This window comes from Coturnix japonica, chromosome 1 (genome assembly GCF_054131305.1).
Source record: "Coturnix japonica strain WE chromosome 1, WE-NBRP24, whole genome shotgun sequence".
Lineage (NCBI taxonomy): Eukaryota > Metazoa > Chordata > Aves > Galliformes > Phasianidae > Coturnix > Coturnix japonica.
The window spans coordinates 71,927,743-71,946,024 of NC_140663.1; the positions used below are offsets into that span (position 1 = coordinate 71,927,743).

Here is an 18,282-nt window from a genome sequence, read left to right on the forward strand (position 1 = left end):
CAGCAGACAAATATATTCCTCTGGTGAGAACTTCTTGGAGTTACTCCTTTCCCAGCTAAACTATTGAAAACATCTTTTACATAAGGTTTTCCAGTCTAGTCTTCTCCCTTCTATCTTACAAGAAGGGAAGGAATTCATCAGCTCAGGTTTGGGGAATGCCTTATTTCTTTTTATAACTGTGTTCAGACATGAGGAGACCATATTCAGCCGCAGAGAAGACAGGCAAGTCTGATCCAAGTATTTGGTGTTTTGCACAATTAGCTTAGGAAACATGTACGTGGGCTTATTCCTCTAAAGGAAGTCTTTATCTAGTGATAGAGTATCTTTCATGAGTTCATCAAGCTGTCATTTATTTGCTCATATTCCCTTCCTAGACCATTTTATTACTCCAGTGTATCAGTATGATTTATCTGCCTGCTTTTCTCCATTGTATGGAGAGGATAATTGTGCTTAATGCAATTTTATTGTTTATCAGCCATAGTGCTAGATATTAGTCATAGCATTTAAATATAGCTGTTAGTTTAGATGGAATTGTCTGATTTACTGCTCTAATTAGAAAAACATTACTTAAATATATATGTATATATGTATGTATGTATGTATATTTAGCTTAACTACTAGCATGACCCTATGGTCACCATGGTGTATTTCAGTTGTCACATTACAGGTCTTGCTTAGGTTGTGATCAAGTGTGATCATGGTTTTAATTATGCTGTTTACTGCTGATAGTATGCCTACTCTTTTCCATGTATCAAGTGAGGTAAACAGAGGTGAAAAAATATAAGTGGCTTGTCTAAATTGGCCAGCCTGTTTCTCAGTAATGCCTGGAACAGTCCTTTAACTTCTGGAGACACTGTCTTCATTATGCTTCAGAGATGACTGTGATATGGTTGATAATATAACAGAAATAGAAATGAAATGCTTATTTTGCCTTTTTCAGAGTAAACACCGAATGTGTCAGCTTAGGATTGAAATCAACCTTATCTAAATGTTAAAAGAAAAAAGCACTTTTTTATGGCCACGTTAAGCCTCAAGTATTTGTTTTTTTTCCTGTGTGTCCTGCTGACAAAAATATTTTTCTTCAGTAATGAGTCCAAGCTTTTTTTTTAATTTTGTGCTGTCTCCACCAAGATGTTATTTAGCATTTTCCCAAGAACAATATGTTCCTTTATGTTTGCTCCAAGTTGTTTCCTTAGACGTACTGTGTAAGAGGGGCCTGTTCCTTCTTATCCAAAATTAATGATGATCTTTATATAATTCTATTGTATGTTATAAGGATAGAAATGATTAATGAAAATGTTATGTATATACTGAGATGAAAACAGGATAAAACACTGCATTAAAAAAAAGGGATGATATTCTAAGTTACACTTCTATTATCAGATTCAAGTTGACTATACTCTTCACGGAGGAGGATGTGGTTGCTTTATTTCCTGGAAATCAGCCATGCTATATAGCTTGTTTATCAGGATGCAGCTCTGGAATTGTTTTGTGATATCTGTAGAGTTCTCCAATTTAAGATTTTGTTCCAGATGACAGTCCTGGTTTTTTGTTGCTTTTGCTCAGGCCAGCAAGTTTTCGCTATGTGTGTTGGTGCGAGTACATTCATTTCTTAGCACAAACCAGTCGTTTGGTCTTGATTGGATATATGATTAATTATGTGTTCTTCCCCTTCTTTTTGTCGCTATTGTGTATGTGGATCTTTTGGGGTGCTGGAGTAGATGATAATAATCTGATGAAGTAAGCAGGGTTGATTTGTAAGATCACTGCCTGCCCTAAATGCTCTCAACTTCTGGTGCAAAAAAGCAACTAGCATGCAATCAATAAGAGTGAATGACACCAAGTAGAAATGAGCTGGCTGGCTTTTCTGCATCAATGCTGAAACTGCAAAGCTTGCCAACAGATCACAGCTAAAAGCTATTGTAGAAGTTGCAGAGTACATCAGTGAAGAGTGTGCCTGAATAATGTCAAATCAGAGAATAGGCTACCAAGAGACCAGGAATTGCCATGTCCCCAAGGCCTTGGACAGTAAAATGTCTGCAGTCAGAAGCTGCTATGGAGTATCATATCGGAATCTTCAGCAGAAAAGGATTTTTCTCAAAGTGGACTAAATTAAATGGTCCAAGAGCTGTAACTTTTTATTACTTTATCCCCAGTGTTTGGTTGGGGAAGAAATGATTAAGTACAGGGAAAACCTCACATACTAATGCTGCCAGTATAAACAAGCTGCAGTTCTTTATGTTAGCTGTGCGAAGATTTTTAGTTCATAATAGCAAATAGAAATTCCTGAAGCATCTTGCAGCATCCAGACCCACTGTTCCTTATTTCTGAAGACCATCCAAAAGACAGCAATGAAGATGCTGAAACCTACTAGGAGCAGTTTCTTTGCTTCCAAGCCTTTGTGAAGACACTATTAGACTTTCTGCTTTCCAAATGGAAATTTGTTCAAGGAAGGACACAGTCTCACCAAAGTAGGAGGGAAGACAACATAAGGCTGAGAAAGTGAATTTTCTGATATGGCTGGAACCAGTGAAGCTGGCTAAGCCTGTACTGCAGGATATGTGCTTGTTAAGAAGGGACTGGGAGGCAGTAACCCCCTCCCAGTTGTTTGATAACTTTGATGAAACCAGTTTTCTGAGTCAAGATTTGCAGGAAAAACAGGAGCAGCGGGAAGGGAAGCAGCAGTGCCACCATCTTCTGGGTGTTCTTCAGGACCACTTTTTACTCATTCCTTGCTCCAAGAAGTTTTCTCTCTGTAGTGACTCAGTTTCTTATTATGGGACAAGTGCTATCTGTGCAGAAATGAGCGCCATCCACTGATGGTTACAGAGTTATTTGCATCTCCCCAGCTGATGGGGTCTCTTGCCTCCTACATGTCAAGGCTGCACCTTTCTTAGGGCTATAGCTCCATCCTTGTTTGTGACACCACGTGGCAGTCCACAAACATACTAGGCCTTGGTGTTGCTCAAGGTACTTGGTAAACTGAATAGCAGTGTTCCTTCCTCCTTGCGGTGACTGTATGGATTGGAAGATGCTGGTCTTGATGATAGTGCCTGAAGTCTTTTGATAGTAAACTTTAATTAATACATCTTGTTTTGGCCTACAGTACTTTCATAAACTTTCAGCCTTGACTAAGCATTTTTGATTTGGCTGTAATTATTGAATTTGCTGTAATTTCACAGCACGCTTTATATCTTGTTCTTGCTGTTCAAGATGTGTCTGTGTTAGGATTTGAGATCCTGTGTATTTTTGAGGGATGGAAACTGTATCGTCTGATCTTGTGAGAACGTACCTGGAGTGAGCGTATCCAAGAGCTTGCTGTGGGGCGTCTTTGTGTCCAGGGCAGTTGATGACATTTAGCTGAAATTTTGATTTCAGTGTTTTTCAGTCGTGTTCACTTTTAGTAGTTAAATATATTTGCTGTAATCTTAATTATGCTTTCCTACATACTACTTCTTTAATATTGATTAAGCCTATGCATCATCTAAGATTGTTCTTTTCTTTGGGTCATGGTGGTCTCTGTAAATTCAGACTTAAGTCTCTTGATAAACATCTGAAGGGAAGCCTGTAATAAAGCCAAACACTGAGGCAGTGGCATCCTGCTAGGCCTCGCTATAGGAGTTCCATGGGAATTCTGCAGCAGCTGTTTGCAGCAGAACTGTGGGGCAGTTTCCAGTTGTTGTGTATGTTCTGCTTTATAAACCAAGTGAAAAATCAGGATTAATAAGTGATATTTATATGCTTTGACTAGAGGTTACTTGTTAGCAGTCTGCAATGAGATCCATGAGGTATGTTGGTGTAGCCCCACCTTCCCTTTAGAAAAACAAGGTATCTTATCTGTGAGTAACATTTGTCTATGGAGAGAGCCCTTGTTGGGAGCTTGGTTTTTGTCATGAAGTTAAGTTTCACCAAGCATTGAAATGTGATTGGCAACAGCACATAAAACATTTCTGCTGGCAATAACGTATAGCAGAAGCCTGAGGTACAAGTGTCAGTTGCTGTGCAAAGAACTAGCATCAAGTAAAGAAAAGAAAGCAAATATTATTTAGTGACTGCTGTATGGTGGATACTAATACTGCTATGACAGTGTTATCGTCTGCTGCTGATTTATCAGTACAACAAAGTAATAGCGTACAGATTTATTGTTGAAAAAAGTTATTTCCTTATGGCATTTGCAGTGTGAAAAAGATTAATGATTTACTGTGTTTACCTATACCAGCCTTATATATAAACAGTTCCCCTACGTGATTGCTTTTATCTCTTTTATAAACACCATGAAAATGATGCATCTTTCTGGGCAGGGTGATTTAATTTGTGTGGATAAATTCAACATGAAATCTGTCATTTGAGGAGTAAAGGCTGTTATGTATGCAGTACTCAATGAACAAGTAATCAAAATAAACCTGTTCCAGGTTGTTGTATCTGCCAGGTTGTTATATCTATGTATTTCTGTTTCCTGGAGTAAACATTTTCTTGATGGGCAATTTTTAGTTAGTCTAATGATGTATTGTAGCATGTTAACACAGTGTAGCACCAGTAGATGTGAAAAAGAGGAGAAAAGTTAATTCATTGCAGTTCTGTTTGCTGTAGGTTGGTTGGAAGTAGGTTTGCTCATTGATGCAACATGCTTTAAAGAGGTAGAATTGAAGGGTAAGCTGTTTTAACATAGAAAGAATTTTAACTGTATAATAATAGCCGCTCTTGAAGTTTGGGTTGTGTTCACCTGAAGGGTTTTAAAAGTTAAGAAAAAATAGATCATTTGTCATCTCTTGCATGCCAAGTATTTCCTGATGGTCGTGTCTATTAGTTTTTCTCTCCCTCTTCAGTAGTGTAGCAGTCACACTGATGCTGATGGACACTGCTTTCAGTAAGCACTGAGTCTTAATTTGTCACTTTCTTAATGTTCGTTTACTGGCAGTACTGTTGGCAGTATATAACAGTAATTTCTACCCATCAAGTTTCCTCTGCTAGCTTCTGCACTAAGGGTTTTCATAATTGATTTCATTTTGAGAGGAAGTTGGGATCTTTTTTGGTCAGCTGAGACCATACAATTGTTTGGTTTTGTTCTTATTAAACGTTTCTTTTCACTCTAAAACAAAGATAAAATTCAACTCCAGGTGTGATCACTTTTTAGCACAAGGCATCTTTGGCTGGTTTTATGTTTTGGAACTTGTTTGCATTCGTTGCTTTAGATTTCCATCTTTATAAAGGGATTTAAATATTAAAATGTGCTTAGAGAAGAGCAGATACTGAGAGAGAAAAATGAAATAAACACCATGAATGCTACAAAGGCAGCTAACCAAAATAAGTAAAAACAAGCAAAATGTCACTTAGAAAAGTCTTGTTGCCTCTGAGAATGTGTGACAAAGATGAGCTTTTCAAATCTACCAGCTATCAAGAGTTCGTTAAGCCATCTGCTTAATATTTTAGAATTTATTAATTGTAAAACCAGCAAATGTCTTCATTGCAATGACTAAGAAGCTCCCTGGCCTAGTAACGTTCATTTTTTCTAATTCAAAATACAGCATTTCATGTAGAAGCCTGACCTGAAACAATGTATATTCAGAATAGGTCGTTTAAGCTGACCTAGGTATCTGTGAGTCAGTCCATTTTCACTCCTCCTCCCCTGCCTCTAGGACTGAGTTAACAGAAAATGAGGTCATCAATCTAATAGAGAATGGATAACAAAATTTTTCTCATAGCAGTGTATGAGCTGTCTGTTGATTTGCTAGTGTTGAAATGGCAATTAAGTAGAAAACTATTGAAATTAAGTCAATAATTTGAACTGTACAAATGAAATCATTTTTAATGTTGCCAATGATGTAGATGCTGGCTGTTAGTTATAAGGAAGTAAAGCAACTAAACAAAAAGTAACCCACAGCAATAACCGGTGTTGACCTGATCAGCAGAACAGTGGAATGTGTTTTGAGTGGCTGTGACTTTGAAGGTGTAGAACTCACCTCAGCTTGAATCTGAGCTTTTGATATGAAATCCTGTCACAAAAAGCCTATGTAAACATTTGGATTTATGACGTTTGAACACGAAGAGGAATTTATTTCTGTTTAAGACATTAATAAAACCTCATTTTTATGCTGCAAACTTCTTGGTAGTAATGTTTTTAAAAGGATGTGTAAAAGCATCAGAAATAGTAGAAAGATGATGAAAAGGTGCAGAAATGTCCTGGATGTGTCAATAATCAGGATATGAGATTTCACTCTGGCAGCAAGTAGTATTTAAAGTTAAAGTTAATGTAGTATTTATATTTTCATTATGCTTTATACAAAAGATGAGATCACTGCTCTGAGCCTTTGATTGCAAGGCATAAAAGAAGAAAATCTTTGTCTTCTTCTTCAGGCCAGAAGATGCATAAATTATTCTGCAGGAATGTAGGGTATTTCTTCTACCATTTTCAAAAATAAATGTTTGTTTGTTTGTTTGTTTGTTTCCAAGTGCCTTGCAGAATTTATGCAACCATGAAGGCTTCTTACTTAATAATTCATGATTTATAGCTTGTTTTCCGCTTTCCTTTTTCTTTTTTTTAGTAATTTGGTCCTTATTTATGTATTAACAGTAGATAAACTAAATATGTCTGTAAATCTTTTGAAAACAAACCAGTTCATCCATTACAAAAATCAAACACAACAAAATACTATTTACTCACTTTCATGTGCAATGTAATGAAGTATAACTGACGCTGTGTAAAAGATGCTTTGTGAATGTAAAAGCTATGTGATTTCTTGTTGGTTTTTTTTTTCAGGGTGTGATTTTTGCACTCTGATTTGTCACATCATACCAATGGGAGGAGGGAGTGTACGTGGTGTGAATGTACGTGGATGAAATTACATATTACTTCACACTATGTTTAGCTTTTGGTAAAGGCAGATACAGTCTAAGGAGGACTGAGTCATTTCTGCCAAAGTCTGAAGGGGAAATCAAGATTGATTTCAAATTGAAAGCTTGGCGGCACACTGAAGGGAAACAGGAGACAGGAATAACTGTTAAAGTAGGAACTGATTCAATGTAAGCACAGCTGAAGAACGAAAGAGTTGACGTAGTAGACAAAAGTATGGGAGAAATTAGAAAGGTATTTTACATGAGTGCAGAATGTATCAGGAGCAAATGTTGCCAGAAAAGCCAGAGATTAATAACAGGAGATGTCATATGTCTTTTGTTGCATGGAAAGGACTCTCATTAATTGTTTTACTTAGAACTATTTTTAGGTTTCCTAATAACACTGTTTCCTTTCTAGGATTTGCAGAGATAATGTATTACCAGTTGGGTTGAGACTTCTAGGACCATGGTATAGCCTGCTACTCTGCTCTGTAGAACAGTTGGTAGTAGCAAAATGCTTTTGATTGATGATTAAAATATACTCCACCAAGATAGGGTTATACCATTTATTTTGCCTGGATACCTTTACCTAGAAAGGGATCTTAAGATACAGATATTTTAGGGTCTATTCTAGATCAGAAGAATCTATTCTGCTGATGAGAAACTGTTCTGCCAGTGTTTCTGTGATTCCTACTTGAGATTAAATCTGGCAAAGGAGGTCAAGGATAATAAGAAAGGCTTTTTTGAGTATGTCAGTAGTAAAAAGATGTAGCGATTGTGTGGGTCTGCTTCTGAATGGATGTGAGTGTCCTGGTAGCAGGGATGCTGAGAAAGCAGAGATACGAATGCCTTCTTTACTTTAGTCTTTACTACTAAGACTGCCCCTCAGCAATCCCAGGACCTGGAGGTAAGAGAGAGTCTGGGAAATGGAATATTTACCTTTGATTTTGGTGGGTCTGATCAGAGAGCATTAGGCCAAAGAACATAATCAGATATGTGGGCCCCAGTGGGATGCACCCATGTGTGCTGAGGGAGATGGTAGAAATGGTTGTTAAACCTCTCACTATAATCTCTGAAAGATATTGGAGAATGGAAGAGGTCCCTGAAAACCGGAGGGTGGCCTGTGTCACCAATTCTCAGAAAGGGTTTGAAGGGTGATCCAGGCAACTACAGGCCAGCCAACCTCATCTCCATCCCTGGCTCTGTCAGAGTAACAGCACTGGAACAGGCAGTCCGGAGGGGCTGTGGTGTCTCATTCTCTGAAAACAATGAAAACCTACCTGGCTACTTTCCTGCGTAATTTATTCTAGTGAACCTGCTTTGGCGGGTGGATTGGAATTGGTGGCCTCCAGAAATCCTTCTGACCCCTACAGTTCTGTGATTCTCATACTTGTGTTTCTTGTTCCTGATTTCTTTCATGGTTTTTTGTTACTACCTTCTATACTTATGCCCTCCATTCATTTTTCTGGCCTTCCTTCCCTCCTACCTTTTACTTCTTTCCTTCTGTTCTTAGTCATGCCCCTTAATTTCTTCTCACTGATACTTCAGTTTGTGTGAGTTGTGGGACTGGAAGCCTTATCTGTACTACTTTGGCTTTGCTGCTGGTAAAGCTCTATGCTGATCATCTTCCCTTTGATGACTCTTGTTTTGCTCCCTGATGGCTGTCCAGATACATTTTATCCTCCACATTCTGCTTTTTTTTGCTCTAAAACAGTCTATCTTGCTGCTTTTAACTAGTGGGGGGGACGTCTAAGCTAGATGACAGACATTTCCTGTACCCTCACATCTGGTTCCCTGAGCTGCAGAAGCTCCCACAGCAAGAAGAAATGATTTAAGTGGTAGGTGAATAAGCCCACTTGCATCTTTGGAGCATGCTTAGTTAGGTGTGAGTGATTCTTCTTGGTAAGCTGTGCAAATTCAGGATCATTACTTTTAGAAGGCAACTAAGCTGTCATGTTAGTATGGCTTGTGTGTGCAAACTTACAGCAAAGAATTCATGTAAGAAAAGAAGGAATAATAGAGAGAAAAAAATTTCTTGGGCTGAAAACAACTTCCATATAACAACAGAAAATTAATAGAAGGTGGAATTAACTCCAAGCAGCCAGTTCCTTGCTCACCTAGACAGTTCATTATATCTTACTGGAATTATCCAATTGAGTAGGTATTTATATGCCAGATCCTCATAGCATTTGTTCTGTGATGTTAGCAGACTGGTATAAAGAACCTCAGATACAAAAGCTCTTCAAAAATGGACAGAATTTAACTTTGGAACCAGTGCCATGGAAGTGAAAAGAAATTATGCAGTTTAATTGGGATACTGTTAACCAGTGCCAGGTAGTTTAAATGCGATTAGCTGGTTTTACAGTGCATGCCAATTTTTTTTGCATTTGGATCTTCTAGAGCAAAAACTTGATATAGATAGAGAAAAAATATGGATATGAAGGAAACATACAAAGAAAACAGAGCCAATTTACATCATAGCCTAGTTTCAAGTTGTTTCCTGTATTTTTCACTCCTAGACTTCTAAGATGGGTTTGAGTTTTTCATTTCCATGTTAATTTTTTTCTTGTATAGAGCAGGTAATATAAATACACAGAGTGTCTCTTTGTAGGACAAGTCTTCTCTTGTCTAAAGACTTTGTGTTTTAGAAATGGTAAATCTTGTTTGTCCTGTGCTTGGTAATCTTCATAGCTCACAAGAGACAGTGAAAGGCCCTTAGCTAGAGTCATGTTTTAACAATGTCTGCAAATAGTCCTTTGTTGAACATGTGCATCATGTATACATCGGTATACCTGTATTTATGTAATTCAGTCTGCGTATTGTAGTTTTAAACTGCCTTGCTCAGTTTCATATCAATACAGATTTATTTTCTCCAGGACAAATTCTAGGTGTAACAGACTTCAACAGTCATTACCCATATGCATCTATTAAATACAGCTACAGTGCTTTCCCACTTTTATTTCACACTGTGATACCTGAATCTTATTGCACCTCCTTTTTGTCATGAGTGGCCTTTCTCATTTTATCTGTGGTATTGACGAGGAGCAAATATGTTAAAAAGGAGCCTATTCATTTCTGGTATAGCAGGATACCACTACTTGCAGTGGGGAGCACCCTAGCACTATTTTAGATTTTGGGTGTTCCCTACCTTAAACAGGGCATGTTGTATGTCTTTATAGAATGTATTTAATTGAAATTTAATTTAAAGCTGCTCATCTGGCATTTGTGCATTTTATTCATAAAGCAGTATGGCATATATGTAAACAGACAATGAAACAAAAATGCTCATTAAAGTAGTTTGTAGCAGCACTGCTTATCTTGGTTTTCAGCATTAAATTGCACCACTGGCTTCTATCGTTACTCATGCAGTAAGTCCTAACAGGCAAGCTGGATTTTAAATGGGTGGTTAGCTACAAAAAGACTACAAAGAGTTCAGTACTGCAAGCTGAAACTTAGTGAAAGAAACTACTTCAATTAGCTCGGCAGAACTGTTATCCAGAAGTACTAAGGTATTCATGGCACTCTGAGGTAGCAGTAAGCAAGAAGGTTCCCTATTGAAAGTAATGGCCTGTGTGTGGTGAATTCAAGTGTTTACTTTGATGCAAAAGGTAAACAAAGGTACAGTTTTACTCACTGGTGCTAAATCAGTAGAACTTAGAATCCTCACTCAACAGAGCTAACAGGAAGGTTTCTCTCATCTCAGCAAGTTTTCCACAGGTACTATTGATGGTGTTGTCTGAGCGAACAGTCACAGCTTTCCACTGACTCACCGGCTTTTGAATTTCTCACATGCTGAAGTGGCTGTTTCTCTGAACAACTGAAATTCTGTTACGGAGTAAGCATTGAGAGGTTAACTCACTTCTAGTGGTGGTAGTAGCTCTGTCTGGTCTTGACCCATCCAGTACCTAAAAATCTAAGATTTCTGAATGCATTTTCAACACATGTTTATAGATTCGAAGCAGGTCATCTATATGTATCTGGGCCAAGACATCTCTTTTATTTCTCTTCAGGGCTTCTCTTTTCCCAATTACCGTAGACTCTACCTATACTAATTACTGTAGACTCTACCTATACTGTCCCTCTTATTACTAGGATGCCTTCCTGTTTTAACTTGGTCCTTTATTCAAAGTTAGAGCATTGTATGAATTTTCTGTTAAGTGAAAGTGCATTTTCTGAGCGACTGCCTAATATTGCTGAAAAGCATTCAAACCACATTGCTTCTGTTGCTTCACATTTTCATCAGATTCTATTCTGATGATTCCAATATCCTCTTTTTCAGTTTAGACATACCTCATCTTAAAACTCATTTGGAGTATCTGTGTAGAAGTCTTTTCCTGGCTCATTACTTTCCTATCCGCCTCCATCTCTCCATAGTCCACTGCATCAAATACAGTTAGATGTCACCTTTAATATTCTTTTTTGTCTATTGCATGTCTTGCTAGTCATCTTCTAAAATATTAAGATATTGATCTTTTCTCACCTTCATATGAAAAATGAGAATGGTCTTGATAGCTTACTTTTCAGATTCCCCAGTATGCGTTTTTCTCTTTTCCTCCTCTAGACTTCAAAGAAAGGGGTTATATTTTTTATCAGTCCAACAGAGCTTTCTTAGACTTTCAAGGAAGCTTTTATTTCTCTTGATTATGGAATATTGATCAGATAGTTAATAACAGTGTTTTTTTTCATATGTCCATGATGCTTTGGTTACTTAGGGGAACAGTAGCTCCTTTTGTTAGATGTCTGTGCAGCACTTATAACTGATAAATAATGTTGTCTCCCAATAAAGAAGATACTTCCAGGGAATATTCACATTGAGTTAATTGAAATGTATGCTAGCAAGTACTATTTTGTGTCATTGGCATCTGCCAAATATGCCTTCTTGGAAAAGATTCTTCATATATGCTTAGAAGGATTTTTCTCCCATCTACTCATTTAGCTAATGAACATTAGATTCTAAATAAAGGTACTGCAGGTTTATGCTCTGAAAATGCATTTTTACAGACGTGAGTAACAACGCTGGAAATTAAGAGTCATTTTGTCCTGTCAGTAAATTGTATTTGTAGCCGGACTTGAGAGGAAATATTAAGCCTTTTTGAATGTTTTAAATGTATTGTCAATGAAAGAAGAGTTTTGGGAGCAAAACAACGTGTGTTGTTTTGCTTTGACAGTGCTCCTAAAAAGTTAGCAGCTCTGTCTTTATTAAGCGTATCATTAAAAGGATTGTTTGTTTGTAAATTAAAATCACTTGTGTGTTATGTGGGAGAATTCTCTTTTGCTTTTTGCTGCGAAAGTGAGTATATTTAAAAGAATATTTTAAAGATTGCTTTAGATAACACTTGAAATAATAATGGTGGAAGGAGGTGGGGGGAGGATTGATAGCCCTCATTCGTAGGAATGTAAGCTGCGTTGCTGGTGAGCATGGAAGCAGAGACATTAAAATGCCAAGTTTACCTCTCGTGTTCAAATTTTAGTGGTGTTCATGAAATGAACAAGTGAAAATAAATCTATTTTGTTTGTTTGGGTTTTTTGGTGTTTTTTTTTTTTTTTTTTTCAATGTAATGCTTTTTTATATAAAAAGTGTGGGTGGGACAAAGAAATTTCCATCTTTACAGATCTTGGAGATAAATCAGAATTTGTAACTTTCTGCAATTGATCCTACTATCTTAGGTTTTCAAGATCAAAGCAGTGCAGCTGGCAGGAAAACTTCTTCCAGCCTTCAACACGCCTACGGGTATACCATGGGCAATGGTAAATCTGAAAAGGTAATGAGTTTTCTTTTGTGGGGAAGTGTTTTTCTCAAGCTTCCCTAACTTGAAAAAATGACATATGGTATTAGTAATTCTGAGTAGTACAATTGTAGATTATGGTTATTCCTGGCACTTAAAGATAACTTTAATAGAGTTTGGACTGTCCTACCTCATTAACTGCAATAAATTGTGACCATTAATATTTTTCCTAATTCTAAATAAGAATTCAGCCTGCTGTTAGACCATACTGAGTATGTTATGCCATTTGTTGTCCTATAGCTTAAATGTTAGTTCTTTAGTCATTATAAACAATGTTCATATGGAAAACAAAAATGTTTGCAGGCCACAATTAAATTTGTTGGTTTTTATGTGCTTTGTGAGCTGTGTGTTACTTTCAGAAATCTCTAAATGTTTGAGGAGGTATTAATTTATTTTGCAGTTCAGCTGTATGAAGGTGAATGTGGAGAAATCCACTATGGTCAGTGGAGATGGATAGGCTCCTTTAGGTGACTGTTCAGCTGTCTATTGAACTTAGATCGCCTTGTGGACAAGGGTAGAAGTACCTTGTCTAATTTATCTTGTATTGCTTGTTCAGTGCTGAGTTTTTACTCAAATTTTGAAAGCACTCTTTGACACAAGGCATTTTTTATGTTTTTATTACTAGGATACGAGAACTTTCTTGTTAATTAGTACTTGTACTGTATCTGTCTCCTGGTAATGTACAGAGCCTGCTGGCATCACAGCTGGAGATACAGTGGCTGCCTTGCAATGAGGCAGTGACAGTGGCACATGTATATGTGGATTGCATGTCACAAGGCTGACATGCAATAAAATAAAGGACCTGATAGAAGGATTATTATAATTATTAATTTTATATATATATATATATATATATATATAATAATTATATATATACACACATATATATTATTTAATTATTTAATTATTTTAAAGAATTGTAGGAGGCTATAATTTTGTTTCTATAGTCTTCCAGCAGTGCTTACTGCATTTTTAAAGGTGTTCTGTCTCAGGTGAGAACTGCAATTTCTGCTTCATTACTGATGTTTTTCATTTACATTTTTATTCTTTCTATATTATAATTTTAAAAACATATAAATACATTGCAGTCTGATTGTAGTTTTACTGATAACTGATCTTACTTGAGAGAATGCACCAGTAATCTCCAGGATGGTATGGTTAACTTCCTAAGTTAAAGGACTAAATCCTGGAAGATGATGAAAACTCATGAATCAAATTAAACCAGAGGTAATTTAGGAGTTATGATTTAGTGAGATGTCTCTGAGTGCGAAAAATCTAAGGTATGATGCAGTCTGATGATTCCTTATGCCAGTCTGAGGAACTCACATATTTTGCTTTCTATAAACATATAGTTTTCCTATGCAGGCACAGATAAGGCCCACTCCTGTCTTATTCAACCATCTATATACTGACATTAAGTGTATCTTACAGAAGTAAGGATAAGACAGCAAATGTTTGACAGAACAAGGAAGCAAATTCTGCCAATTTCAAAATTATACTTGTCTCATCTGATATTTGCTTTTGATTCTTGTTCTTGGGAATATGGAATGAATAAATGACAGTTGAAGTTGGGCTCACTATTAAGGCATTAAATCAGTGTCTTAATGCACAGAATTACAATCACATCTAACCGTTCATTAACTTACTGCATTTTTTTTCCCAAGAAGATCCCACCAACTAACCAACCAGTCAGTCGTGCCACAATTTTCATTATGTTAAGCACAGATTATTACTTTGCTATTACCTTTTTAATTTGCTGGTGTGGTTGTTACTAGCACTGTGTATGGTAATTCTAATTTTTTTGTTCTTTTTTCTGATTTTTCATATATATTTCTTGAAACTCAGCGGTGTGGGTCGGAACTGGGGCTGGGCTTCTGCAGGCAGCAGCATCCTTGCTGAATTTGGTACTCTACATATGGAATTTGTCCACCTCAGCTATTTAACAGGGGATCCAGTATATTACAACAAGGTGGGTCTCAAATTTAGTTTTTTTCAGTCATACATGTGACTTTTATACTCTTTCATCATAAACTGCATTAAAGGAAGTTGCCTTTTGTACAACATTTTGTAACATTCTGCAATTTAGTTGCATGTAAGTAACAAGTAAATTCTTTCTTACCAAGCAGGTTTATTTTTTGAAGTACAGATTTTACAACAAAAGTTTTTCATTTCTTTCAACAAGCATTTAAAAAGCATCATTTTAGAAGATGTTTGTGGTTCAACCCTTTAAAAGCAAAAAAAGATAAAGGAAGCCCCCAAGAGAGCTTCTCAGATGAAGTTTAAGAAAATATATGTCTGAACAGAAAAACATATGCAGAGCAGATTGAAGTTGTTAGTGGTGATCCTGATTCTTGATTTAATTTAGGTCATGCACATTCGGAAGTTACTGCAAAAAATGGATCGTCCTAATGGACTTTATCCAAATTATTTGAACCCGAGAACAGGCCGGTGGGGTCAGCGTAAGTATTCTTATTTTATTCATTCATAACTAAAGCTCTGTTTCTTTGTTGCTGAGTTGGAGATTAGAAGATTTATTCTGTGAGGCGTGAGCAGCACAGCTGAAAAACATGAAATCTAGATGAATTAATTTGACTTCCAATTTTCTAAAACCAATTTTTGCCAGTCATTCTGAGTTCACGTAACTTGGTTTTATATGCTATGTTCTGAAAGCAGATTCCTAAGAAATTCGATGCATATCTTTTAGTTTTATCATTTGATAATATCTGCATTCAAACAGAATGAGAGGGAAAAGCAGTTTCCTTCATTTTGGTTTTGTTCCTATTTTTCATCTGCAAGTCATCTGGTTAGTGGATTACCATTTGCAGTGTTAGCGTTAGGTACTTTTTATAGGTGACTGAGGAAGTATGCATGTTTGTGGTTGTTAAATTTGACGTCTTTCACTTGGTTGAATATGAAGATTGTAACCTGATGTTGGGGACTGAAGTTTTTAAAAGTAATTCTTCACAGTGGCTTGTGAAAATGACATATAAAAATAGGATATCTTGAGTTAGAAGGGACCTACAAGGATCATCGAGTCCAACCTCTCGTTCCACACAGGAATGCTCAAAATTCAAACCCTGTGTCTGAGAATTTTCCAAACATTCCTTGACCTCTTGGCAACTTGGGGCCGTACCCACTGCCCTGGTGAGCTGTTACAGGACCCCACCACCCTCTGGTGAAGAACCTTTTCCTAACCCTCAATATGACCGTCCTCTGATGCCACTCCATGCCATTCCCTCGGGCCCTGTTGCTGTTATAAGAGAGCAGAGATCAAAGCCTTCCAGTTTTGATATGAAAACTTAAAAATTTATATTGCTGACAGTCTAGGCAGAGAAAGAAAACATGAAGACATGGACGCAATCCTGATTTCTTTCCTTGAAGCTTTTTTTTGTTTGTTTGTTTCTCCAAGAAAGGTTGAGTGTTCTGTAATGGGTGTGATGAAGGGAGAGTTCTTTTTCTTCAAGGCTTCTGTTCCTTCATCTTTTATGAATGTAAGTTTATTTAGGAAAAAAAAGCAAGATGGTCTATTTTTGTCTTGTTTGACATCATTGACAGGTTTTGGTGACTTCAGTGGTTGGCTGTAAATAACCCGTAGAACATGTTCTGTCTTGCAAACTGAGAATTTGCTTCTGACTTTGAATCTGGTATGTGAGGGAAATGAATACAGCTATTATTGCAGTGACTGTGTATAGAGTTGTCAACTTTGATTGTTAAGACCAAAATTCTCCTCAGAGTGCAGTGTACGTTAAGTGCATTAGCAGCACGTTTTGAAATGAATATATAGATTACTGTGACGTCTAGGCTTACCAGTGCATCCAGGAAAAAAAAAAGCGAGTAAATACAAATAGTCATTTATAATTTGCACAAAGGGCAACTTGTTTTTACTGAAATAATTCTGTCTGTTGGGTTTTTTTTGGTTTTTTTTTTGTTCCAAACCAAGTGCTTCTACAGCTTTCATCAGAGTCAGTGTAATGCAGCATATCACTGGGATTCTACAGGGTCTTTGTATCAATTTCATTAACATTGCTCAGGATTAACAACTCAGGAGAGGGAAGAAACCCAAGTACATGAAAATAAACATGCGGTGGAAGTTTTAACCTTGATGTTTTTAAATTGAATTTTGAAGTTGGGGGTGGAGTTTACGAGTGCAGATGAAGAAATAGAATCCTTATAGAACATGGGGGTTTTTGGGGTGGTTTTTGTTTTTGTTCATACTGCTCCATCATCACAAACATTTCCTGGAATTAGTTTTTTACTTCTTTTCCCCCAGGTAAATCAGGGTCCTTTTGGTAGTGTTCCTAAGACTTCACCCATTCAGCATTTATAAACCTATCCTGAAAAGTTTTGTGGGGACAAGAGAACAAGAATCCCATCATTCTGCTTTTTTTCTTTTTTGACCTTCTCACATTGCTATTTAAGGGCAATACATTTGTTTATGTCTTTCTCAGAAGATAATTTCAAAGAGCACTGTGTTTGGCTTGTTATAAACCATAGTACTGGAAAGACAGAAACAATGGAAAGCCTGAATTTTCTTTCAGTTCCTGGAAATGCCGCCTATTTCTGATTTTTTTTTCTCTTACCTTTAGTTTGATACAACTTTATCCTGTACAAATTACTTTCTGCAGTTTCTTAACATTATTTCAGAACTCTATTGACCTAGATATATGTAACTCTTGTTCCTGACCTTTGTGGGCTTTCTTGTGCCGTTGTTATTTCTTTTCCTTTTAACATTTTCCTTTTAACATTTTCCTCCTCCTCAGACTTGGATCAGTTCTATTTAGCTTTTCAGTTAATCTGTACAGTATTCCAACTAAGACATGAAGAGTGTGAAATAGGTAGAATAAATCTGTCTCATACATAAATATACTGTATAAGGAATACAGGAGTTCCTTGGTTGTTTTTTTTTCAGTCTCTTCCCTTTGCAGACAAAAGACTTTTGCACACTGATATCTAAGATTTATTTGAAGTAACTCTTTGGAACATGTAAGATCTTACATCATACTACTGTACTTCAGAATCCAAATGTTATGTTGTCTACCAGAACCTTCCATGAGATGAATTAGATTCACAAACTGAAAGTTCATATCTCAGCTGCTGGTGTAGATCTTGGCTATGTTGCTGGATCACAGCTGTTTTTCCACACTTAAACTTTCTCTAAACATGTATCCATAATTTTTCTCTTATTGGGGTTAGGGGATGGGGAGTGGTGCATGTGATACGCTGCAACCTTTTTACCATCTTCTAATGTTAGGATGCAGGATCTGCTGCTGAGGGAGTTATTTGTGCTGTGGTTTGATTTATGAGAGTGCAGGCTTTTTGGTCTTGATATAAGCAGCACACTCCTGAATTCCATTGCTAGGAAATGGTGCTCTGGAGACAGTATCCTGAGACAAGCCATCCTTTTTAATGTGTTGTTCTGCTTGCTTCTTTTGGTACTCACAAAGATATTCTTAATTCACTCATACCAGTCAATATTTTTGGTACATTTAACTAATATAATCAGTGAAGTAACTTACCAGTTTATAAATACTTACAGTTTCACCAAGGATGTGACTATGGCTTCAGGTACTTAACAAGTTGAGCTGTATAGCATCACATAAATCCAATCTATAGCCATGCCTTTGTAATGTTTACATTTTAATGAATATAAATTTTCATATTTAAT

General features: G+C 36.7%; 1 protein-coding gene across 2 annotated transcripts in view; it reads left to right on the forward strand.

Annotated features, from left to right (window-relative positions):
• Positions 1 to 18,282, forward strand: part of MAN1A2 (mannosidase alpha class 1A member 2) — a 107,292-nt gene that overhangs the window by 50,835 nt on the left and 38,175 nt on the right. For both annotated transcript variants that reach the window (XR_014945213.1, XM_015873576.2), the window contains exons 6-8: positions 12,499 to 12,593; positions 14,463 to 14,586; positions 14,983 to 15,076. Coding sequence is in view for 1 of the 2 variants with exons in the window: in XM_015873576.2 (XP_015729062.2) it covers positions 12,499 to 12,593; positions 14,463 to 14,586; positions 14,983 to 15,076 (313 nt within the window). In the remaining variant the exon portion in view is untranslated. The remainder of the gene's footprint in view (positions 1 to 12,498; positions 12,594 to 14,462; positions 14,587 to 14,982; positions 15,077 to 18,282) is intronic.